At 45.7% G+C, this 25,287-nt stretch overlaps 1 protein-coding gene across 1 annotated transcript in view; it reads left to right on the top strand.

The window, feature by feature from the left end:
• Positions 1–13,921, top strand: part of LOC122371661 (toll-like receptor 2 type-2) — a 29,583-nt gene extending 15,662 nt beyond the window's left edge. The window contains exons 2-7 of the mRNA XM_043348122.1: positions 7,562–8,304; positions 8,716–10,510; positions 10,951–11,121; positions 12,164–12,234; positions 12,641–12,861; positions 13,293–13,921. Coding sequence (XP_043204057.1) covers positions 8,029–8,304; positions 8,716–10,510; positions 10,951–11,121; positions 12,164–12,234; positions 12,641–12,861; positions 13,293–13,581 — 2,823 coding nt within the window. The 5' untranslated portion in view covers positions 7,562–8,028 and the 3' untranslated portion in view covers positions 13,582–13,921. The remainder of the gene's footprint in view (positions 1–7,561; positions 8,305–8,715; positions 10,511–10,950; positions 11,122–12,163; positions 12,235–12,640; positions 12,862–13,292) is intronic.
• The last annotated feature ends 11,366 nt before the right edge of the window (positions 13,922–25,287 follow it).

Below are 25,287 nucleotides of genomic sequence, written 5' to 3' on the forward strand. Positions count from 1 at the left end.
GTTTTTATTCGGTTGCGCGAAACATCACGCACTCGGTAATCATTGTGGGCACTGCAGCTGTCAGGTCTCTGTCAGGCATCATTCATGTGTCTGCCAACTGCCAGACATGTATTGCTGTGCATTGTTGCACTGTTGGGTATCGCTGCCATTGCGCAATGAAATGCAAAAGAAGACCCACTGCAATTGCAAGCACCCGCCCGTATTTCACCCCCACCTCGCAAAAAGCCACTTTGTTACAATGGGGCTAAGCTCACGTGACTGCGAGTCTCGTACTCCTCTGCAGTGATCGATCACTAGCTGTGTATGGGATTTATTCTCTGCTGCCGTCACCGTAGTCTGCAGCGTACGACAGACCACACACAGGTCACGTGATCATGTCCCCTCCCCCGTCCCTCCTGGTCCGGTCCATGCCGCAAGTGACCTTGAACCGGCAGCTTTTCAATCCGGATTTAGTTTGGGGCTTATGACGTCATGCGCGATCGCAACGTGGCAGAGTTGGAAGAGGTGCAAATTTCCTTTTAATTGTTAGTCACATTTCGAGAGTGCGTCTTTGAATTTTCATATTTGACTCGGACATGCCTATGTACGTGTTTCAAAATCCTGACCTTCGAATAGCCCGTGAATAAGTGCCTCAAACAAAAAACATCTAGCCAAAAAAATAATGAAACTAAAAATAAAAGAAAATAAATCAATTAATAAACAAATACATGAAAACAATGCAGATTGCAGACCATAGGTCTTTGCTCAAAAAAGGCTATGCCCACTGTCCAGGTAAAGAGCGATTTTCGATAGGCGTTATCACAAGTGTATTCGCGGCCATTGGGGCGACGTAAGAAAAGAAGAAAACAACTGGCCCCAAGAACTTTAAATTATCAAATAGCATGCACCTTTTCCTTGATATGTAGAGAATTTACCATTAATTGTTAGAGAAAATTGCATTTAAAATCTTCCATTTATGCTTTTTTCATCGTTTGCACAGTATGTTCTTTTACTAAGCTAGAAACACTAATTAGAAATAGTTCCCGCATCATCAAGAACAATAGGGAAGGCTTGAAGTGAATACAATAATCTAAACGGTTTTGTAATCCATGAGAAGACACTTCTAAAATTGCCAGTAGAAATATTAAAGGCAAAAGTTCAACTTTTTCACAAGACGGATGGCTATTAACCTATTCAACGTGTGACAACTCAGCCGGTATATCGTCGCCTACAGCCCAGCTTTCCCTAGTGACCGGCGCTGCTCTCGATGTCCGCCCGTGCCGCCTAACGTACATTAATTATATGGCTCAAGATGATCTCCAGAAAAAGCTCATAAGCCAACGGTCATTACGGGTCCAGCCAGAGGCCAGTTTTACCAACAGAAAAATAGCCGCCTGCCGGAATTTTTTGCCTAAAGATCGTTTCACATATGGAGCGTAAACGGCAAAGCCCTATCCGCTTACGTGCCCATCGCGTTTACGCTCCGCATGTGAAGCGGTCTTGAGGCAAAAATTCCGGCAGGCGGCTATTTTTCTGTTGGTAAAACTGGTCTCAGGTCATGATATTTTCCGGTAGCTTTTTCTGCTGACAATTATGCACCCGTCAGCCTTGCTCTCTTTCATTGGGGTTGAAATATGCAAACATCGATTGGCATTTACAAATTCCTTTTAATTCGAACGGCTATTCGAAATTTGATATGGAGATACCTTGAATTATTCATTCAGCTGTTTCTTTGGCCATACGTGACACCATTCAAAAACACGAGATCCGGCTCTTTGCATCCTACACCACTTCTCCGAATTCGTCACTTTTATTCTCCATCGCTAACTGGATTTGTCAGTGGGACCCACGCTAAACTGTATCCGCAACATTGTCTGTAATGTTCATGCATTATTCATGCCTTTTAATTCCATGAGCCAATGCCATGTTTTATAGGTGGAGACAATAATGCTGATCAGTGGCTTCTTGCGGTGACAGTTTTCGGAAGGAAAAACACCTTTTTTTTAGAAAGTCTCTGTAGTCTGTATCCTTATAAATGAGTTATGCTTGCAGCTGCTCACAGAAAAGTATGCAGCATGCTAAATTTATCATAATTTCTTTTTAAACGGAGCATTTTCACTAAATGCTTATCTTTTGCTTTGTCGAACAATATACGAAGTGCCTCGTAGCTCGATATGCATCCATAAAAAGTCGTCACCCAAGCTTTGACGAGGACTGAAAAAGCGTTGTTTTCAGGTTGAGGATACAAAAATGCGCGTTACCTACAGCCAGAGCCGCACTATCCAAGCTCAGTCTTCCATATATTTTTTTTCTGTTGCACAATGCACACCGCTATTCCCGCGCGTTTTCGTCCTGTAATCGATCTTGCATGACAATCTAAGTTTGGAAGGTTGAGAGTTTGAGATAAAGGCAGTCTGTGGTTTGTTGAGGTTTAGAAAGGCGTGTCTGTCACTAACGAGTCTCTGGTTCAGGCGGAGTCTGCTGAGGGTGTGTGTGGGGTCAGGGGGGGGGGGGGGGCAGACAGATTACCCAAGACCGGCTCTAGCAGTTGCCACTCCTTCCATTCCCTTGGAGGGATAAGCGAGCGAGGCATCGTTGCCGAGATTACGGCCCATAAATCCTCCGGCGGTGGTGAGCCGGCCAGGTCTGAAGGCTCGCTCGGCGAACACCGGAGGAATCCTATTTTGGTGCTTTGGGACAAAACCACTCAGCCCGAGACAGCGATTAGGTCTGGAAAGTTATCCTGTTGCGATTGGGGGCCCGTGGTATTGCTTTGTAGACTACGCGAATTATATGTTTACCTATGGTGTACCACCATTACCAACCAAGAGGAAGCCCCTGGTAAAATGATACCGTGCTTTTCGCTACTGGATACCACTAAAGCAAGCGGTTCGATGCATGATGCGAACGATATGGAGCATGACTTCATTGTTAGAGGGACTGTGGTGAGAAATGAGTAAAATGCCATAAAAAGTGACCTTCGAATAGCAGTAGTCATGGTTTAGGAATGCTATTCCCTACAGCTTCAACGTTATGGACTATGGAGCGCTCATACACTAAGTCGCACACTACGTATAGTCAAACGGACTACGGAGCATTCCGAAATATAAGCACACTTGAGATTCGAAGGCCGCTGGCAATCCTTGCAAATATCGGCAGGTTTCTCGTTATTGTGGAGACGAAACCAAACAAAAATTGAGTCGCTGACAGCCAACAAACCACAGCCGATTGCTGCACAGGCAAAACTCGTAGCTATCCAAAAACAAAGACAAAAGTATTGCAGCGTACCTCAGGATTCATTCCAGACCACCAAATATCTACAGTTAGTAGTCAAGGAAATCGTGATAGTTAAATATATCTAACATATCTAACCTCAGATAAACCATGCGAAGAAAAATTAATGCTATAAAAGTTGTAATTGTTTTCGGAAGATTCTCTGGCAGGATAATGTTGCAGAGTGACCCATGCAGGCTACAGGGGCGCGGGAACTACTCTCAGACTGGGGGTGGGAGGCACACCATTATAGAGATCAACCCAGGGTACCCCCAAATCTAGTTTTCTAACCGGTTTTAGGCCACTTATTTTTCATCCCTTGACTTTTTCAACAAACAAAGAAAACATTTGCATAAAAACTAAAAAGTATGGTATTCCGTCTCAAAGTTGTGGGGGCACCGCTTCCACGGTCCCAGAGTTGTGGGGGGGGGGAGAGCACAAGCTGCCCCCACTGCCCGCCCCCCCCCCCCGGTTCCCGCGCCTATGGCAGACTATCCGCGCTTGACGTTATTGTGGAAAAGGTACATGAAATCATTTTGAATAAAAAATGCTATATAGTCGAAAACTTATTTTTGTACCACTAAGTTTACCTAGCATTCAAGAAAGCCAAAATTAACAGATATCAACCCTTGACCGTCTTCTTCTGCCAGTGATGGTTAGCCTTATACTTTCTTCAGCTATATTGCAACGAATTGGCTTGACAAGGCTTTTAGTATCTGATTTGGTCCGGTAGCTGGTTTACAAATGCTGGGTTCTTCTCGTTTATTACGGAGCGAGCGAAGCGAGCGGAGTCTTTCCTTAGATTAACGGAAATTTCTGAGTATGAGCGGCCGGCCGGCCGGCCGGCCGGCCGTGGTCACGCTTTTGCGACGCTTATATCTCAGCAACCACTTGACCGATTTACACGCGGTAATTTTTGTAGGGTAGCTTCATTCCTTCTACCAAGTATTGGACTATTCCCGATGCATGTAGGTGACCCCTGATGCACGTGCCACGTGCAAAACGAAGAGGTGTCACTTTTGTAATTGTTGCAATAGCTCGGTAACTACTTGGCCGATTGCGCTGAAAGTTGGCATGTAGGTAGTCACCCACTAGGCAATGCATATCCATGTGCCAGAGTTGGGGTGCTGCTGCACGTGCGCACGTGCAGGGGTCGATTCCAGATCTCGAGAACGGCTGGACCGATTGCGCTCAAATTTGGTACACGGTTACGGAGCAGTTAGTAGGGTGCCGTGCACAAGTCAGTTGGAACCCATTTTGCACGTGCGCACGTGCAGGGTGCCGCTTTCAGATCTCGAGAACGGCTGGGCCGATTGTGCTCAAATTCGGCACATCGCTAGAGACCGGTTAGTAGGGTGCCGTGCACAAGTCAGTTGGAGGTACCCCCTCGCAATTTCGCACGTGCAAGGCCCACCCTCTCGCTCGCTCCGTTAGTCGCCCCATAAGGCGCTATACTGGTTACGTAATCGATAGTCATGTTACCAGTGCTTCAATGTCATTGGCGCTTCTGCCGCGGAAACATTGTAAGATTATGAACGAACGGTGGTGTCTTACGCAAGAAACAAGCTAATAACTGCATGCATGATGGAATGCGAATCAGGTTTTTCATAGAATGGCGGACACTGGATCCCTCGGCTGCCCGCCGGGAGCGATTCTGAAAGAAGGGAACCCCCGACATAGAAAGCGACTTGGGCAGCTGGCTCAAACACGATGGTCTATCAGTCATTGTGGCATTCAAATCGTTCTTTATTCAAAATTCAAAAGAGAAATATGAAGAGTGGTAAGACAGCTTTATAAATTATCAAATATATGTCGCATCTACATTTCCCACTTTAATTTAGTTAATAAAAAAGCAAGCGGTACTCAACCAGTTGCTACCTGCCAGCATCGCCAGATGTGCCTTGCTGTGAATATGTTTCCATCATAAACCGATAATCATGTTTTTCCACGGAACTAACCGTGGAAAAACATGCGTTCATAGAGGTACTTTGTACCTTGCATCTCACTATCTGAATCTCGCTTACAAATCAAGTATTTTAACGGCTAAGTCAGCTTGCATGTATTTATGTCCTTACCAAATTTGGGCATTTCTAAAAAAAAAACACGAAACACAAAGCTGTTCTACAACTTGGAGATGCTCTTTTCAAATACACTGAATTGGCATCTCTCTTATGTATCAGTAATATCTCTTATGTATGTTTTAAGAAAAAATCTAAGAAACCCAAAGGACGTTACATTGCGTTTTCACACACCACCCAACAAACTCGCGGCCGCGCGGAGGCCTTGCTCGATCTATATCCAGTATCTGGGAGTTCTCTGTAGCGGATGTAGGTGCACTGCGTATGTCGTGCAAATGACATTAGAAAAGGAGGGCTATCATCGTTCCAGTCTATACAAAAGCGGGTCGTTGCCCGACAAACATCTCTGCGATAGACATTTGCGTTTGTGGAGGGAAACTATTTTGGACGAGTAGTGTATGAGATCCGGGAAGCGGTCAACAAATCAGAGTCTTATACGATTGGCAATAGTTTCCAATCATTGCAAAATGAAAGTGCGTTAAGTGTACAACAAGTTTTTAAGTCGATATAGCTGAGCTGTTTAGTCCGTTTCAGTTATTGATCGCGGGATGAACATCAAATACATGGTTTTTCGATGCTTCAAGGTACGGTGAACCAACTGTAATGTCAATCACCGATATTGGCTGAATGCCAGACGGCTTCGGGCCGGATTTTGCCTGCCTCTGCTCTAGTTCGACGTTCGGCTTTTCTTGTTTACTAATCCTGGCATGTGAGCAATGGCGTTTTTAGGACGATAACATCACTTCCGAGCGAAATAAAACGGTAAAATATCGCTTTGTATGAGCCACCATAATTAGCCATAATACGTTCCAGTAAGAGGCAACTGATAGGTAAGGAATACTCGGATTCAGAAAGGTGCTAGCTTGCAAATAACAAGAACAGCTTCATAGTCGCTTTCCTTGTGTTTGTGGGATTGAACTATTTCAAAGGCGTTCTAATCCTTCTGAAAAGCGGCTAGAGAAGATGAACATAAGTTGAAGAGAGGTGACTGCGAAGGCGCAAACAATTTATATTTTAAGTAATGAGACGCACATGGTGGACCGCCCAATTCACAACATTACGTAACACGCGATTGATAACAAAAAGATGAAAAAATCAGATAGCTGACGTAACGAGCACAAAATTACGTAATGTGGGCGATATCAGACAGGTGAAATGAACAGATAGCTGACATAATACTCAGAAGGAGATGAACTGCTACCAACCCAATCCAGGTGATCGAAAGTGAAACTTAAATATTCCTAGAAGTTTTTTTTTTGTGTGTGTGATATTGAACAACAAAAAGCCAAAGGACACTCTCGCGCTGAAATATGTCATTATTATAAAAGCCACACGTTGACGTATTTATCAAGCAGAAGAAAATGTAACAAAAGACCAGGATCTGATGTGGGTTCAGTGCTCTTTACATCGATTGCCCTATTCACGTTTCCTCAATAACCATATATAATAGGTATTGAGTTTTCCAGTTCTACTCGCTAGCTAAAATAGCAACTCTAAAGAGCGCAGTGTGCCCTAGTTGGGCTTCGTTCCCTAAGCTAATCAACAAATCTTCCGAACAATGTTTAAAATGACGAATAACCAGCAACAAATTATTCCTGAAAACAACATCCTATTCCGGTCGCCTACACTGAGTCGCAGTCTTTCCATTTTCAAGGAATTTTATCCAAATAAGGCCGGCTTCAGAAGTGATTGTGGACAAACCTGCCCGTGGAAAACTCCCATGTTGGCATTTCTCCTAGCTGTTGGCATGTCAATGTCACATTGTTGTAGCCCGCACGACTGGTGAAATGCTTATGGTTCTTAGCAGAAAACCAGCTTAGGAGAACATGTAATTATGCAGGAAGCCACCACCTATTGGCAGGCAGGAGTCACCAAACATAGCTTCATGGAGTGATAGGTCATATGGCAAGAACTCCATATTCCAAGAACACATCATCTATCAGATTCAAAGAATTTCATTACTTTGGCTTTCATGTGCTGCGCCAATTAGCGCAGTACCATACCGCGAAACGCATGGATCACATTGTTACTCGGGCACAGATGGTTAACTAGCGCACAGTTGCAATTTCTACGAGACAAACGTCACTTCTGAGACAGCGAATTAAAATGATGTTTCACTTCTGTACCGACGTTTGGCCTCCGGCCTTTGCGTCTGACCTCTGGCCTATGTGTCTGTCTGACCTCTGACCTTTGTGTCAGACCTCTGACCTTTTCTCCGTTTGCTTTCACAGGATGCTGGTGAAGCTGCTGGCGGTTGCTGCACTTGCATTGTTCCTCTGCAGTCAGCATTCAGCCGAGTCGCCTTCGACGGCGCGGCCACCTCTCATCACGGGTACCACTGATCCTCTCCGAAGTTACATCAACAGAGAACAGAACAAAACCTCAGCGGAAAACAGAACATCGCAGCAAGACGAGATCGAGGGCTCGAGCGGGAGCCGAGCTGCTGAGGAACTGGACAGAAGCCCAGAGCTCAGACCCGAGTTAGATGTGGAAGTCAAGCCACCCCAGAAGACGGCCAGTGTCAATCCAGTGTTCAGCAGTTCCCCAAACAAACGCGTGCCCCATGTCAGTCACGGAGAATCCCTTGGACACCTGCTGGACACAATCAGCTACGATGGCAATGTTCCGCAACTTGGCGTCAACCACAAACCTTTCCACGTTCTTGAATTTGCCGACGTGAACGACGGCCCCCCACCCGATGTCGACGATGTCCTGGATGCGTCAGAAAGTGCGTTGGGTGCTCGGTCCCCAGGAGACTGACCTGGTCGAGCTGCTCAGACTTACCGATCGGCGATTTCTTCCCCTGATGCTGATGGGAGATCCCGAGCCCGTCGGCAGGTATCACTGCACCTACGACAAACCGCAGCCAATCGTGGAATCATACGTGGACGCCTTCGATGACAACGGTTGTGCGTCCTGCGAACTGGATGATGAAGGACGTCCGATCAAGGAATACTCGGAGGATATCACTGAGGTAAAAGGCCATCGGTATTTTCTTGTAACATTTTTAATTTGTTTTAATTTTAATTTGTAGCAGGGATTTTAGCCAGGCTTGTAATGGGACAAATCTAAATATAAGATTCTTGTTGCCAGGACCATAAACAAAAAGGCGATTGAGATGAATCTTTAGCAGAAGCAATCAGAAGAGCTGATTTACTACCACTTACCGCATTGTGCATGATGCATCATATGTTTTTTCCCCATATTTGTGGTTTCCCCGACCTTTCTCAAAACAGGGTGCCTCAGGATCATGGCTGCAACTTCCACTTGCGTGAATGCAGCTTAGCACGCGTATTCACGTATGATGTAGGTAATTTGTATCTTATTCTTGACTAAGTGCTCCAGCATCACATGTCATAACCGCTTCCTCTGTCTGTTTCGGCAGTTCCTACCGTCGGGTTTCAGACCTGAAGCCAGCGAGGAGCGCCTGCGGGAGCTCTTCCAGGCAGGTCTCCTGGACAAAGACACGTTCAGTGCCGAGGACCGACCCAGAGGTGCGCTACGCCGCTCCAGTCCGACGAGCACCAACTGCACGTGCAGTGTGGGTGACCAGGAGACGATCTGCAGCAGTGGAGGCGCCGGACTGTTCTGTGACCAGCTGCCCTACACCACCGTCCCATCCGGCATCCTGGAGGTGTCTCACACCAACATCTCCGAGCTGGACGTGGGCAGTCTCGAGTTTGTTGCCAACGTCTCGGTGCTACGACTGGCATGGAACGAGGTTGCACGCGTCCAGCCAGGCGTGTTCGCCAACATGTCCCTACTGAAGAACCTCAGTCTGGCGCACAACCGGCTGGAGATGCTGGATGTCAAGGCGTTCTCGGGTGCCACCGCACTACAGGAGGTGGTGTTGTCATACAACATGTTCACAGAACTGACGCATGCAACGCAAGCGCTCAATGTGAAAACGACACCCAGGCTGGTGCATCTGAACATTGGTGGAAATAATTTCAGCCAGATCGGTCCACAGGATTTTGAATCGTTGAGTCAGCTTCCAATTGAAGACCTTCAGCTGCACGAAAATAACATTGAGCATATTGATCCAACGACATTCATGGAACTGAAACATCTACGTAGACTGAGATTGCGAAATAACTTCTTACCCATTGAAGAGGTTGCCGCTCTTGTGAATGAGATGAACAACACCACTTTGGAGGTTATCGACCTTTCCATGATTGGAAAGTACAGCATCAGTGAACTCAACCCTGTCCTGAGCGCGGTAGCTGATAGCAACATCACTAGCCTGATGCTCAACGACTACTGCTTTCCCAGCATCTACGGCGTTTGGTTTCCCGGCTTTCCTGGACTCAAGGAGCTAAGTATGCGCTCGTGCGGCATCTCGTATATCTACGCCAACTCCTTCAACCAATTCACGGCTCTTGAGTCACTCGACCTAAGGGACAACTACTTCACATACGTCCCGGCGGCAGTGCTTCTTTCCTCTCTTGTCTCCCTGGATCTTTCTCGACCGGAGCTGAGAAAATACACGGGAGCGCAGAAGCCATCTTTCTCCGTGTCCCAATACCGCTTCCGCGAAATGACGAGCCTTAAGTATCTGGACCTTTCGTACAACAACATCACAGTCCTGGAGCGCGGAGCGTTCGTCGGTCTGGAGAACCTTACCGTGCTCCTGCTGAAGGAAACTGAACTAGAGCACATTGCCAACTTCAGCTTCAGCATGCTGGAAAACCTCTCTGAGCTTCACCTCACTGGCAACTACCTCGGCGCGCAGCCGTTCGAACACCTCTGGCAGGGCCTTACTTGCCTCACTGTGCTCTTTCTGGATCACTGCCGCATCAACACCAGTCAACTCTACTTGAGCGAAATGCCACGCACCGAGATCCTCAACCTCTCCGGCAACGCGCTCCGTACCCTCACTCCCAACACCTTCCACGGTCTCTCCTACCTCAACACCATCGACCTCTCCGACAACATCATCGAGTCGTGGGAAGAGAGCATTTTCCGCGACTCCCGGGCGCTGGAGCGGGTATATCTCCGAAGCAACGGTATCACCTGGATCTCGTCTGCAATGGCTGAGGACTTCATGCTTCTGAACCTGAGGGTGTTGATGCTTGGACACAACCCGTACCACTGCTCCTGTCACCTTCACGACTGGCTTGATGGACAAGATGATGGAGCAGACATTGGAACTGTGAGGACAGACTGGCTGCTCTCAAAAGGTATGATTATATTTCATGTTGTGTCAATTCATGCTTTGGTAGCTCTCAAAGGTAGAAAGTGTACCCAATAGTTCATCGTTGTAATATATCGCAAAGCAAATATCATGAATAACCAGGGCCTCCAATAAAGGAGTGCAACGTTTGTTTGTTTGTTGGTCATTTTGGGTCATGGAAAGCAATGCTAAGGTTCAATGAGTGACTTTAAAATAATGAAGGACGAGTTCAAATTGAGCTTAGGTTACATTTGGGTCGTATTAGATTAAGCTTTACATCAATTTTCACTTAGGACAAAATGAGTGGTCATCTAAATTAGTTTGTCTCAAGAGCGCTAGCTCAAGTTTCTTCTCGCTTTTCTTGTACTTACTCGTTTGTCCATAACTCCCGGAAATTGCATTTGTCCACGTCTTCAACGACAACAACCTTCCCTCTCGTCTCTTCAGACAAAAACGGTGGCTACATCACCAACGATATCGACGACTGCTACTGCAGCTCTCCGCTCAAGTTCAGCAACGAGACTGTGCTCGAGTTCTTCCTGCATGCCGACCTCTTGCCGTGCGCAGAGCCCTCACGGACACGCATCCTGCTCACCATGCTTCCCGTCTTCGTCAGCGGTATGTGGCAGTGTGGGGAAGGGGAAGATGATGATGAAAAGCTGGGGAAGGGAGGATGTTGGGGATGGTGCTAAATGGACTGGATAGAATTATTTTATGGGTACGTGATTACGAACGATTTTACATTTTTTTTATACCGCTGTTGATGTCGAGTGCTTTCGTTCTTTTTGTTTCTTCTTTTTTTTTAGAAATATTTTATCTAACAGGTGCATAATTTGCTTTTGCTCTACTATACCTGACCTTTGCCACGCAACTTAGGTACATATTACTCTAGATCATCATTCTCCATTGCTCTTGGTGCTGTCGTGAGTTGCCACTAATCCTGCCTTGTGTTGGGATAACACATTACGGTTGCAGACAAACAAATTTGCTGGTTCGTATACTTCACAGCATTTTTATATAAGGCAATGGTAGGGTAGCCATCCTACGGATATTGCCATTCTTAGTTTTCTCGAAGAACTGGCAAGAACACTGAACCTTATGTTGTCAACTTCTTAAATTTGATTTTATTACAGTCCGAAGCGAACTGAATAGAAACGTAATCGCATTACGCTGAGGTCGCTCAGCCGAAATCTGTAGTAAGGAAAAGTTACTCAAGAAGAGTAAAGTTTTGCCGGGCATTTCTTCTGAAACTACCGAAATTACTATGATAACGTCGAGGTTTTACAACACAGCTTTGATCTCATGCAGGTGTGTAATGCGCATAAATGCACCGAGCTGCTGGATATACCTGGGTAATGTTTGTTAAAATCGACAAGGAACACTGAGATGGGAGCGGGTGATAGTGAGAGGGGGAGGGAAATAGTGAAAGGGAGGAGAGATAGAGAGAGAGAGAGAGAGAGAGAGAGAGAGAGAGAGAGAGAGAGAGAGAGAGAGAGAGAGAGAGAGAGAGAGAGAGAGAGAGAGAGAGAGAGAGAGAGAGAGAAAGAGAGAGAGAGAGAGAGAGAGAGAGAGAGAGGAGAGAGAGAGAGAGAGAGAGAGAGAGAGTCTATGAGGAGCATGTTTTTCGCCAATATGTTAACGCAATACTGTGTTGTTGCAGGTATGGTGGTGGCACTGCTTATTCGCCTTGTGTACAAGAATAGGTGGTACCTGAGGTACTGGTGTTTCAAGGTAAGGGAACTTTAGCTCCTTATCTACGATTGATACAATGAAATGCCCAATGGCGCGGCGTCGAAGCAGACTATCAATCCACTTCTCAGTTTGATAATGTTTTTTCTTCTTTTTTCCAACTTTTAGAAAGGTACATAAATAAACATAACATTATAAGAAATATATTTGACTGAAAAGGAAGGTGATTGGTTCGATAATTGGCGCTTGATTCAAAGGCGTTCGATGGTATCAAAGCAAATATTAGGTCAAACCCTTTGGCTGGTTAACATGCGGCATGCACTTTACTCTGCCTCTCAACAGAACAAGAGTCTTATCTCACTCGTCGTCTGACACCGAAGCGCTTTACAAGTAAACATAACTCCGTTGATGTATAGCAAACCTCTTAGATAGTCCCCGTCTCTGACAGCTCACATCAAAACGCTGGCTGAAGCGTCTGAGGAAAAGCAACGAGGGATTTCTGTACGACGCCTTTGTCAGCTACTCGTCCGAGGACGCCAGCTTCGTCAGCGAGATGATAGAGCAGCTAGAGAAGACGCCGCCTTTCTATCGTCTCTGTGTCTACGAGAGAGACTTTGAGATCGGCAATGTCATCAGCGAATGCATTTTGGAGAGCATCAACACATCAAGGTGAGACATTACGTAGATCGTCTGCTTTGGATTTCATCGATGCTTCATTATTTTGTTTGTAAATTCATTTGCGGAATAAATTGTGGATTATGGGAAAAGAACATATAGCTTGGTGTCTAGAAATGAAAAACAGTGAAAAAGCATGACAAACTTGATGTTATTCAGACGAAATGAATGTAAAAGTCAGCAATAAAAGGAGTTAAAACGAATTCACTCTTTAAAAAAAAAAACGTGTGTAGCATGCGTTAAGTTGATAAAATTCTGACTAGTTATCTCTAACCACCTTGACTTGTCCACACTACTTCCAAAATGTATCTCTCGCCTCCCTGTCTTGCAGCGCAGTCGTGCGAAAATCAACCTCTCACCACCCTAACTTTGTCCTCCCTTCAGAAAAACCTCTCGCCGATTTGACTGCCTCACTCTGTTCGCAGGAAGTCGATCCTGGTGCTGACGGACCACTTCGCCAAATCACATTGGTGCCGCTGGGAGATGAACCTCGTGCAGTGTCGCCTCTTTGAGCAGACTCGCGACGACCTGATCCTGGTCAAACTGGGCAAGATCCGGTCCCGTCACCTGACACCCACCATCCGCTACCTCATGAGGACGCGCATCTATATCGAGTGGGGTCCGAGTGCCCAGCAACAGCTGCTCTTCTGGGAGAGATTGCGAGCAGCGCTCAAAAAGCCCGGAGGCACACCAGAGCTGCCTAGGACTGTGTGAGGGTGTGGGAAGGGACGGGGAGGGACGAGACAGGAAGTTGATAGTGTGGGGGACGTAGAAAGGGGTGAAGAGGGACTGGGGAAGGCTAGGAATGGTGAAAGGGATATAGAAATTGTGATGCCAGAGCTAGCGACGACTATGAGGAAAGACTGTAAATGTGATGTGAAAAGGGGCGTGAGGGAATGGGGTGAGGGGTGGAGAGTGACAAAAACTGGGGAGAGAGAAATGAGAAGAAAGCGGGCAAGAGTGAAGTGGTGGATGTGAGAAATGGGTAGCGATAGCGCCTCCCATATGATGAAAGGAAAGCCTATAGCGATGTCATAGATTTGAGGGAAGGGAAGATAACCCGCGCCGTGCTGGGGGGGGGGGCGTTTTTACGCCCCCCCCCCCTCAGGTTTTTCGCGAATATCTCAAAAACGGCGGCGCGCAGCGCCGCCGTTTTTGGTACACGTGTTCCTACATCATTTCCGCACATGTTGTGAAAATTTCAGACCTAGGCCGTTCAAGGTCAGGTCACCAGGTCACGTCAAGTGACCTTACCTCAGAAAAAGTTCAAAGGCTCGCTATAGCTACACCGACTGAACGATCACTTTGAAACTTTCAGCGATTGATATGGGTAACAGTATGTATAAAATGTATATCTCGGATTTTTGATATCTGTGACCTAAGGTCAGGTCAATTTTGCGACCTCTCCATTATAAGTCAATGGGAGAAAATTGAAATGCGCCTCTTTTGGACGAATATCGTTCAAAACGCTCTCAAACATCGGTTCATAGGTAAACATGACACACTGAATAGGAAAAATGCACCTGTGACCCCTCTGTGTGCCCCTGAGGTCATCTCAGGTCATGAACGGTCGCCAGCAGTTTTTTGGCTATAACTTTTGATAGAGACGTGCTAGAGCGGTGAAAACACGTCAGATGTGTTCAGCTCGACGATACGGATCGACTGATATGCAACATGACCCTTTTCGGTCAGGTCATGACCTTGACCTGAGGTCAAATTTTCAAAATGACCTTTCAAGGTCAACAAATAGTTCATTCGACGCGTCTCGACGAGAGGAACACGATGCTGGCAAAAGTAATGTCATGGCGCTTATGAGTCAAAAGTTATTGACGAAAAAACGTTTTTCGTAAAAACGGCTATTTTTGGAGTTTTTGCCCTCTGGAGGCTAAACCGTTGACCTGAGGTCAAATCTGAGAACATTACTCAGAAAGGTCTGTAAAAGGGCTATCGAATGCGCTTTTCCGCGGCGCTGTAGCTCTATCGGTTCCCGAGATAGCCGTTGGCAGTTTCCAAAATGTTGAAATAGTCAACATTTTACCTTTGGTGACCTCTGGTGACCTGACCTTTGACCTGACCCAAAAAATGACCGAAGTGTTTTCGTCCTTATTTTTGACGCTCTTTCGATTGCCGCTTACCGCGTGTCGCTACGTGGCCCAGGAGCCGAGTTAGACGGGGGGCGTGAAAACGCCCCCCCCCCAGCACTCGGCGGAAAGTTCAGGCCACCAGCACGGCGCGGGATAACTCGATGGGATAAATGCAGTGCAGTGAAGAAGGTCAGAATGAAGAGCGAGTGTTGAGTGCTAGCAAAGTGATGTGAAGTGAACATGCATGTTATCATGTTAGTTGTTGAGGCAAAGCGACGTCCGCAGATGAGAAGAAATAGTAGAGCGACCTTAAAGGAAATAGTTCACTTTCACGAAATTATTTTTTTTGCAACGGATTTATGATTTTTTATGTTCAAAATAATCAGCAAAGAAAATAAAACCTTTTTATAACAAAAGATTATTTTCTATATTTTGATATAGGAAGAAATTTTCAGTTTCTGTAAGGCACACGCGATCCAGTATGAAAAGAGCATGGGTCCCGAAAATTCTTCAGAAACAGAGAAATTATCGCAGCCACCGGCATTTGGGCGATCTGCTCGATCTGATAATGTTCCCCTGAATGTCCTAATTGATCAGTACGAGAATTTCTCTAGAGTTCTTGTAGATAATTTCTCTAGTTTCTGAATAATTTTCGGGACCCATGCTCTTTTCATACTGGATGGAAATATATGCAAGGCACACATCCTCAACGCAAGACACCTTTTTCGGGACGAGAAATAGAATATCTTTGCCTAGGGTGATCGTTGGGCTGTAAAAGCTCCTGATTTATGCTCGTCTCAGCCCAAGCTACGGAACTGCTATTCCAGTTCAAAACCCATGTTAAAAAGTGAACTATTTCCTTTAAGTGCAGTTTATGCTAGTTGATGTTAATCTTTCCTTGCACAAATAATTTGCAGGAAACATCCACCAGTTGTCAGGCGAAGATGACACTGCGGTGGGCGGCGGGTGCATGAAATTTGTGTGAGCCTTGTGCAAGTGAGAGTATACCTGACACGTGGGAATTAGAGAAAGGCGCAAGTGAAGGCCATTGTGAGAGTTATAGGAGAGCTCTTGCTTGTTTGTAGTTCTTGCTATAGCCATGAATAGCGTAAGTGCTGCGCACTGCGCTGTTACGTCACTTATTTTTGTTGTTTTGCCGGAGAGGAAACCATGTGTAATGATGTGCTTAGCATTCAACAGACAAGCAGAACGTTGGTACTGAGTACTGGGTAAGGTAGTTTGGAACGCCTGGTAAAATCTATGACAAGTGTGGTAGGTGTTCCAAAAAATGTGCAATTAAGGGCAAGATGCGTGAGGGTAAAGGGTATCATACTGACACAATGAATGTAAATATGCCATTATTGTTATTGATATGTTTGCAGTGAAAAACATAGGGAAATGTTGTGCTGTTACGTCTATTTGTAATGTTGTTCGCTATGACAGGGAAGTGCATTTGTGTTAGCACCCATTCCATAGTTAGTTCATACCAGTGTAGTTTTAAAACCATCCAATTTTCCGAAACAGAACAAGAAAATGACGACGGAATTCGTTACTTGGCGTCACTCTTCTACTGCTTCTTTGCGTTTTTAGTTTTACGCATTCATAGTTTCATTCATTTGTATAGCACCCATGGTTTCAACACACAAACTTGTAGTACTATTGGTCTCAAGATAAGGGTCCAGGCGACCTGTAGGTTTGGTGCGGTGAATACCCCCACCTTCGCCACACTCGCTCGGTGCTACGGAGCTCCGATCTCGCGACCGGTCACCTGTACTTGTAGACTGTGCCGCATGACATAGCAGTCGAGCGGGCCAGCGGAGCTTAGGCGGAAACTAGCGCCGCGTTTGACAGAGAAGGACGCTCACCATTCCGGCGGGAGTGCCGCTCGCATTTTTAACTCCATGTAGCGTCTCGCTGACAATGAAAGACACTACAGGACGACAATATAGGGTTCGGCAAAAGTTATGTCCACTACTTATGACAACACTTTCCTGTTCCTAATCGTGTCCACACCTGAGGGATGACGATTCAGGCTGCACTCCTGCATTGCACGGTCCTTGGCCGCAGAACATGAGGTGACGAACGGACCTCGGGTCACGGATCACGGAGCTACGGCCAGTTTCACAGAGATTGTCCACCTGAACGGCTGCGTCGCTACGTGAATGTCTGAAATTTCTATCAAGGGAGCTGAACCAGACAGTCGGCATGCTCCAGGCCGAAATGACACAGCGTGTCATTGCTGATTGGTTGGGACATCTGCCTATCGTTTTTGTTTGCAAGTCTATAGACGAACTGTCTGCACAGTCCGGAGTTGGTGGGATAAGCATACGGCTGCTGGCAGTGTTGCTGATCGTTCTAGTTTGCCGGCGTGCGCCCACCATTTCAAACGTTACAGAAATCGCATTGGAAAAGGCGACCGGAAAGAGGGGCCAGTAGTTGGCGACAATATTGGCCAAGCGGCTCGTGCTGAAGCGCTATCACATCTCCAAACAGGACTGTGAGATGCTATTGAAAGAGCTCTCAAGGCTCATTACCTACCTTCGGCCCAATACTAAGCCAACGCATGGTCAATGACATGTTGACATGCATTTTCAATCAGGACGGCGCGCCAGCTCATCGCTCTGCCAAGGCCTAGCGGTGGTGCGAATTGAGCGTGCCAGACTTCTGAAGAAAAGAGATGCTAGCCGGCTGCCCTCCGGACCTCATTTTGATCGACGAACTTCGGGCTGTCGTCCAGCAGGACCTGGACAAACAGAAGCCGGCGGCCAGCCTCGGCGCCTTGTCGTTACAGCTCAAACGGGCATGATAAAAAATCCAGCCGTATTTACTGCACAACCTAGTTGCCAACATGCAAATTTGCGTTCGTATGTAGGTCCCTGTTCATGGGGAATAAACTGAACGCAAAAGAGAATCGCTGTCCCCTATGTAGTAACTTAGAGAGAACATTTTTTTTTAGAGGATAAAACTTATGCCGGACCATGTAGCTCACGCATCATTCATTGCAGTTTCACCTTAGACTGCAGGACGTGGCAATTTGTTTAGGACATAGCAATTAATGTTGTCATGATCGGCATACCGCCGGCAACGCCACTATTTATATCATTATCTTAACGGTTGCATATTTCAACCTTCATAACTTTTAATTTCCAACTGTTTCATATAATTTCATTTAGGGCGCTGAACAAGTGTTAAACAGTTCATTTCAATAACTGCATTGCTAAACCTCCGGTAGGGTTAACCATTAAACAATATGTTAAGTGTTACTCTCGCCCCGTTCGCTATGTGTTCGCTTTATAATTCTATCAAACGTGATATCATTCCAAGAAAGCACTAATAGTGTAGAGTGTAGAAGCCATTCCCACTGATGGGACTCGAAGCGATGCAGCTAGGTAATGCATACCTAAGGCTGATTGGCGAACTTCAGCTTGTAGACAAGACAAGGAAACGTTCTCAAAAATCAAATCCACCCGTAACAAACGTATTTCAAGAGTGCACGTATCTCGTTGTCGTTGTATCCGTTATTCCTCGTTGGACCTATCGGCTTTCTGAATACCGAGAGGGGTCTAGAGTGTGTGTGTGTGGGGGGGGGGGACCCCGCTGCCGTTTCGCCCATTATTAAGGTAATAGCCTTGCAAACGAAAACAACACCCAGTGACTCACAATCAAGTTAGAAGTGTCAGATCAACATGTGACTTCTGAGGTCAGGTCACGTGCACAAGTGCAGGGTGTTCATTAGCGAATGACGTAAAGTAAGCCCCCGCTGGAGCCCCAAATGATCGCCGGCCATCGTGCAGACAAAGCCCTCGACGACTCACGGCAGCGTTCAGTTCATGAAGGGTCTTGGACTCTTGAGTTCGCTCCGCAATTTGAGTTGTTTAAGGTTAAACAGTCAAGTCCAAGCAGGAAAAATCCAGACTGCAGAGTGACCAGGGGTGCTGGGATCTTGTTCAGTTGCTCGAAGGTGAAGAGAATCTAGCAATTCTTCAGTAATCTGTCCAGTATTCACGTTCGCAATGGCTTAAGAAACCTGGGAAGGCATTTTTAAATATATGGACTAGCGATGTCAATTACAGAAAGTCGTGATACCCATATCAAACCAAATACCAGCAGGAACCGTGGGAAAATACCGAAACCGAACCGACTTGGGAATATCAGGGAAATGCCAACTTTTTACCAAAGTCAAGTCTCTTTTACAGTAGCGAGGATTCACAATACCAACAAAATACCAAATGTGTTAGCCTCGAAACGCCAAATACCAAGTTGGTATCGGTTTGGTATCGATATGCCAAAAAGTTGGTATTTGATTGACGTCTTAAATATGGACAATCCTCCACAAGAAGAACTGAACTGGAAACATTATCGTCCGATCCTAATGACCGTCATCTCCCCTGACAGCATGGTGTCGAGGCTGGAAGCGTGCACCTTTTGGCTCACGGCTCAGTGAAGCGGAAGAATGGTTCGAAAGGGTGATTGATATTGAGTGACGAAAAGTGGCTCGCGCTACAGCAAGCACCCGCAAGAATAATACAGGCTCCTTCGCCGAGGAATCCACAAAAGTTGATTCCATACAAGGATGTGCACGGAGCGAAGGTCTTGGCCGAGGTCTGCCGCACGGAGAAGCAAGTATTCTTCGAGCGACACAACTGCTTTCTGTTAGTGCTATGTAAAATGTCTAAGATTTATCATTCCAACGGTGAGCTGTTTATGCAATATGTCTTACGCCTTTGGCGGGGCTGACCTTATGTCATCTTTTATTGATGACCCTGTAATTTAGAGGATAGCGCGTGGATGTTTAAATGCGGTTATCCCGCACCGTAGACAGTGCTTACAATTGCTTCACGTGCAAATAGAGAAAATTATCAGATGTAGTGTAACTGATTTTTTAAACGTCTAGACGATTAACAAACTGTTAAACGTCTAGTAGACATTTCGTCTAGTCTGAAATGTGTCTTATTTTTATATAAAATGTATTCTTTATCATTAAGCGCCCGAAAGATATCGGCGGTACGGGATAACATTATTTAACCGCTCGTAGGTAGAAAAATATTTTAAAACGTCTCGCCTAACCGCTCGACGTTTAAAATATTTGTTCTACCTACTCGTGGTTTAATATAATATATAACCACCTTGTATTTCAGTTGGAACGGTAGTTAATATTTGTTAAACCGCGAAGACGTTTAAAATATTTTTCTACCTACGAGTGGTTTAATAATTTTATCCCGCACCGCCGGCATCTTTCGGTCACTTAAATTAAAAAATACATTTTATGTAAAAACACGGCATATTTCAGACTAAACGTTTAACAGTTTGTTAAACGTCTAGACTTTTAACAAATCAGGTAAACGACATCTGACAATTTTCTCTCTTTGCACGTGAAGCAATTGCAAACACTGTCTACGGTGCGGAATAATGACAAAAAACTCCAATATCCATGTAACGTCGTTTATGACGTTGCACATGGTTCTCAACGCAAAAGTTGAGCATCGATCTTGCAAGGAGTGAAGCGACACGAGCACGACTCCATGTGCAAACCATAGTCTTAAATCAAGGTTTTGTCATCAACATAAATTTTAATATTTCCCTTGTTGAATTATGATGGTGAGGAAGGTCACGTCATTGACCTTGCTTTACGTGAGCTTCTAGAAATTACGAGACATAAAAGTTGCAAGGTCTCGGAAGAATATGAAGTCCTGTGAGTTTTACTTATCTGCAGAAGTTGACCTAGCAATGGCGGAGTTGCCAAGCCGTAATATTTTGGGACCGAGTGAAGTCTTTTATGACGTCATAGGTCAGTGACTCGACAAGAATTGAAAATGTAATTCGTCGTTGGTGTCATCAGAGAATCGGCTTGAATCAAGTCAGGTGTGCTATTTTTCAGCTTTCAGGTTTCCTTGTTGAGAGTAATCGCAAGAAGTCTGGGGTAGGTAACACCCGTCACCCTCATCTATGGAAAGTTATGCTTTTGCGGAGCGACTTTCAAAGCTAGTGTGCCCCATGCACTGTCGTGTTTTCAGCTTGCTGTCGGGTTTCCAATATATGGAAGCCAGTTACAGGCGTCTCTTAGTCTCTCATTGGTCAATCGCACACACCACGTGTGGTCCATCAACGACCAATGAGAAGATGAGAGACGCCAGCAAACTGACAGCATGCTGATTTGGCGATCAAACAGCGCCCTGACCACACCCCTCCCATCTATCGCTGACACCCTGCTCGGTAACTCGTCTCGAGACGTGACTGAGCCAGGCTCTTCGACCGGTTACCGCCGCCGGCATAATTCCGCCTGATTCCGACTGCACCGCTGGACACCACACTGCGGCGAGCGACCCCGCTGTCACACTCGGGCCGAACGCACCCCCTCCCCTACCCCCACTCCAGCTGTGGCGAGGGGGAGGGTATTCACCGCATCAAACCTACAGGCCGCCTGGACCCTTATTTTGAGACCAATAGTACAATCCAACAGTCTTGCCACTCATGAATTTTTGTAGAGCGGACAAAATAACATCACACCTTGCAGACCAAGCTCTGTTCGTCATATGCTGGGCACAGTAAGGATTTAATTTTGCGGCTCACCTATTTGCCGTGGTTTTGTTTTGTTCTACCACAAACTGTTACAGACTTTGACATAGTTTCCGGTAGTGTACATTATGAATTGTGGTACCCAATGCCTAATTAATTTCACATCGCATCATCTCGTATGGGATAGGTCAGTCACAAAACTAAGATGTATCACATTAACTATAGTCTGTCCCATAAGTTATGCGTAAATCCAGAAAGAATGGAACTCGAAGGTATCTGAATTATCAATCGTTGGTTTGGCATTGTACGTGCTACCTGGCAGGAATCAGCAATGTGTCAAGGGGTCCACGGATTCATATTCAAGTGGTCCTGAGTCATTTGAAATAAAGAGAAGGGGCCATGTGCCCATCAGATTCTACGGAGCACTTACTTGTTTGCTGTAAAAGTGTATTGTGTACTACAATTCTGCAGTGACGAGGTGAGCTCACCTAAAATATAATTATGTATGACATTGCATCAACAAACTTTATTGGCACCGTCAGTCCACAGAACCAGCCTATAATAGGCTACAGAGATTTGAGATCCACATACACTATTTTGGATATTAGAAAATGGTTCTAAGATACAGGCCTCACTTATACCTATGGCGTACTTATACCTCACCTTGCCAATGGCGTAACCATTAGACAAGGTGGTTACGCCAATTTTAACCCTATTAGTGGCAGGCTCCTGGCTACCCCCTATTAGTGGCAGGGGGGGGGGGGCTGTTTACGACCCCCCCCTTGATATCTCGAGATCTAACGGGCCGATTTTCGAAATTCAAACGGCATTCGATTTCGCTCAACGTGATCTACATTTCTAAAAAAATAAAAATTAAAAAATGTCAATAGGGGGGGGGGGGTAGAGGGGGGTAAAAATGGGCAAATTGCAGATACATTTTAGACTGTTTATCACGGCCAGGTTTCTGAACCAATCTTAACGCAACTTTTGCCGATCGATAGAGAATGAACCAGAAATTCACATGGATCCCAAAAATATGCATTTTCAAAAATCATAGGCGGATACAGATCATTGAGATTGGGGGTACACAAAAAGTATAGTAAATAAGGTTTTTGTTGGTACTGTTTCTAAAAATGGTGGTAATGGTCTTGTTATGTTACAATTTTCTTATGAGAGAACGACTACAATTGTATTGGTCATGCATAGGCGGTGTCAGGGCACCTATGTTGGGAGGTAAAACATAACCCCCCTTTTTGGACGCCTGGATCCGCCTATTATAGCAAAAACGTGTCAAAAGAGGATGCACAATAGCTGTATATGTTATCACATGATACCTTTCATTCACTGTTCGTAAAACTGGTGCAGCATCGTGATCTTCGCCCAAATGACTCGTTTCACGAATAGGACCCCCCAATTCCCAGTGCTCTGGAGCCGCCCCTGGTAAAGTTATGAACTTGAAATTTTCAGGGAATGTGCCCAATTTAGTTTTAGGAAAAAATGCGTTTATGGACGAAGTGGGCATAAATTGATGAAGAATAATAAAAATAAAAAAAATAAAAATAAAATAAATAGTCCATTTTATTTCAAAAGGCGCACGGGCCGAAAATCGATTTTAGAATTGTCACGTGCAAAGTGGTGGTTTTGACAAAAATCAACGAACACCGGCTTGGCACGTTTCGAAATCAGACTGGTCGGCTGGTCGGGCTGGTCTATGATTTGCGATGATTTTGAAAAAAGTAGAGACGTACGGCTCATAATGAGGAACTGTGAATCGAGAATGCTTTCACACGGGGTCTAGCCATAGGCACTAAACAACTGATTAAGGTGATCACGTGGATGACCTGTTTGCAGACCTACAAAAATAACACACGGATTGGCATTTTGTTTTACGTTTATTTCTGTTAAGTACAAAAGACACACGAGCCAGCATATCTGCTGATCTATTACAATACTGATCGATCGATTTCTGCATTCAGAAAAGTCGGGCATGCGCCTAATAAATCTGGAAAGACTTTGCCGTTGAAAATTCTGGCCCCCGACAGAGTCTTGTAGCAAAAATCCAGTCTGCAAAACGTGGCAGGGTTCGACGAGATCTCGTCGGGGCAGACACAGTGGGGCGGGGGCAGATATCGGGGCAGCTTTTGAGAAATCGGGGCAGAGTTCGGCAATTCCGGGGCAGACCGTTTGTAGTCGGGGCGGACCGGGGCGGGGTGCACGCTACCGGTGGAATATAATAAAGAAGCAGAGTATTGTTGAAACGCGCGAGAAAAAGTGAGCTGCGCCACAAACGTCGCTGAAGCGCAGAAATTGTCATTTGTAACTGCTACCATATTCGAGTTTTCCCTTCATATTCGGGGCTATGAATGTTTTACGCGCCGTGTTTCGTATTAGCAACCAAGGAAAGGCGCTACCTACCCGGAGATACTCCTTTCTAGCCTCACCAAACCAAATCAAACCAAACCGAACCAGACCAAACCTGACCTAATCGAACACTCGTAAATGTGCTGTATAGCCCTCACGATGATTGCCGTCCGGCCAAATGATATCCACATTTCCACTTAGAAACGAACGCGTGCTAAACCGGCTGCGAACCCGCGACCTACAGATTAAGAGACGAGCATACTCTGCACACTTAAAACTAAGCCAACAACTAGCTGATCATCGCCGAGACGAGGTGTAATATCAGTTTTTCAATGATGGGGCATTGTCCGAGTAGCGCCTCTCTTTGGTTGCAAAAACGAAATGCGCCCCTCGCTGCCGATTGATTCGACGTTGCCATGGCAACATGAGGCAGTTTTGCACCCCAACTGCGTCATCATCACATTTTAACCGGAACACTACACTAGCCGCTCTATAGGCTCTATGCTCTATATAATATAACCTTGACCAATGATCAGATCCTTTCGTTAAAAAATTGTCGAGTCTCATTACCGCGACCGCGACCGACTTAAATTTGCGCGGGTGATGTATTGATATGTAGTTTTTATGCTATATATAGTACATTTAGGGCCTAATCTAACCTGCCCCAATTAGATGCCCCACTTGGGGCAGAAATTCGACTGCCCGGGAGGCTAACTGCCCCATTTGGGGCAGGATTCCGGCTGCCCCAAACACCTCGTCGAGCTGGCTGCCACGTTTTGCAGACTGGGCAAAAATTATTGTTCTGACTTCAATGGATTTGCCCCTTGCTAGTTTCTCAAGTGATGGGCTGGCTGTGGAATCAAGGTTACTCCAGGAGTGACGTTAAATTAGCATGCAGTCAACAGAATGGCTCAATTCATTAATTTACTAACCTGAAATTTGACAATTTATAAGCTAAATTGAACAACTTGCTCCGTGGCACTGCACATCTTTCAAAAACTGGCCGACGGAGAAATTCATCTCGGCTTCAGCTTGCGTTATTTTCTAGCGTCTAGCACGTGCTAACTCCAAAGTAATGCTTCGGGCCATGAGCCTTTTGAAAAAAAATGGACTATAATAGGGTTAAGATTTAGATAGTTTTTACGATCCCAGCAAATTATCCCCCTTTTACTTTTACTTTCTCCTGGGTGTTCTCTCTCTCTCTCTCTCTCTCTCTCTCTCTCTCTCTCTCTCTCTCTCTCTCTCTCTCTCTCTCTCTCTCTCTCTCTCTCTCTCTCTCTCTCTCTCTCTCTCTCTCTCTCTCTCTCTCTCTCTCCCCCACCTCCTCAATCGTCCTGTCCTATCGATGCTTTCCTCACTCCGTACCCATTTCTGCGCTCTTTCCAGATACATGCAGTGACTCATCGGTCCACGACCACTCAGCGTCCTCTAACTACCTCTCCTGCGCTTTCCAGCCACC

This window comes from Amphibalanus amphitrite, unplaced genomic scaffold (assembly GCF_019059575.1).
Source record: "Amphibalanus amphitrite isolate SeventyFive unplaced genomic scaffold, NRLGWU_Aamphi_draft 001268F_arrow, whole genome shotgun sequence".
NCBI classification, from domain to species: domain Eukaryota; kingdom Metazoa; phylum Arthropoda; class Thecostraca; order Balanomorpha; family Balanidae; genus Amphibalanus; species Amphibalanus amphitrite.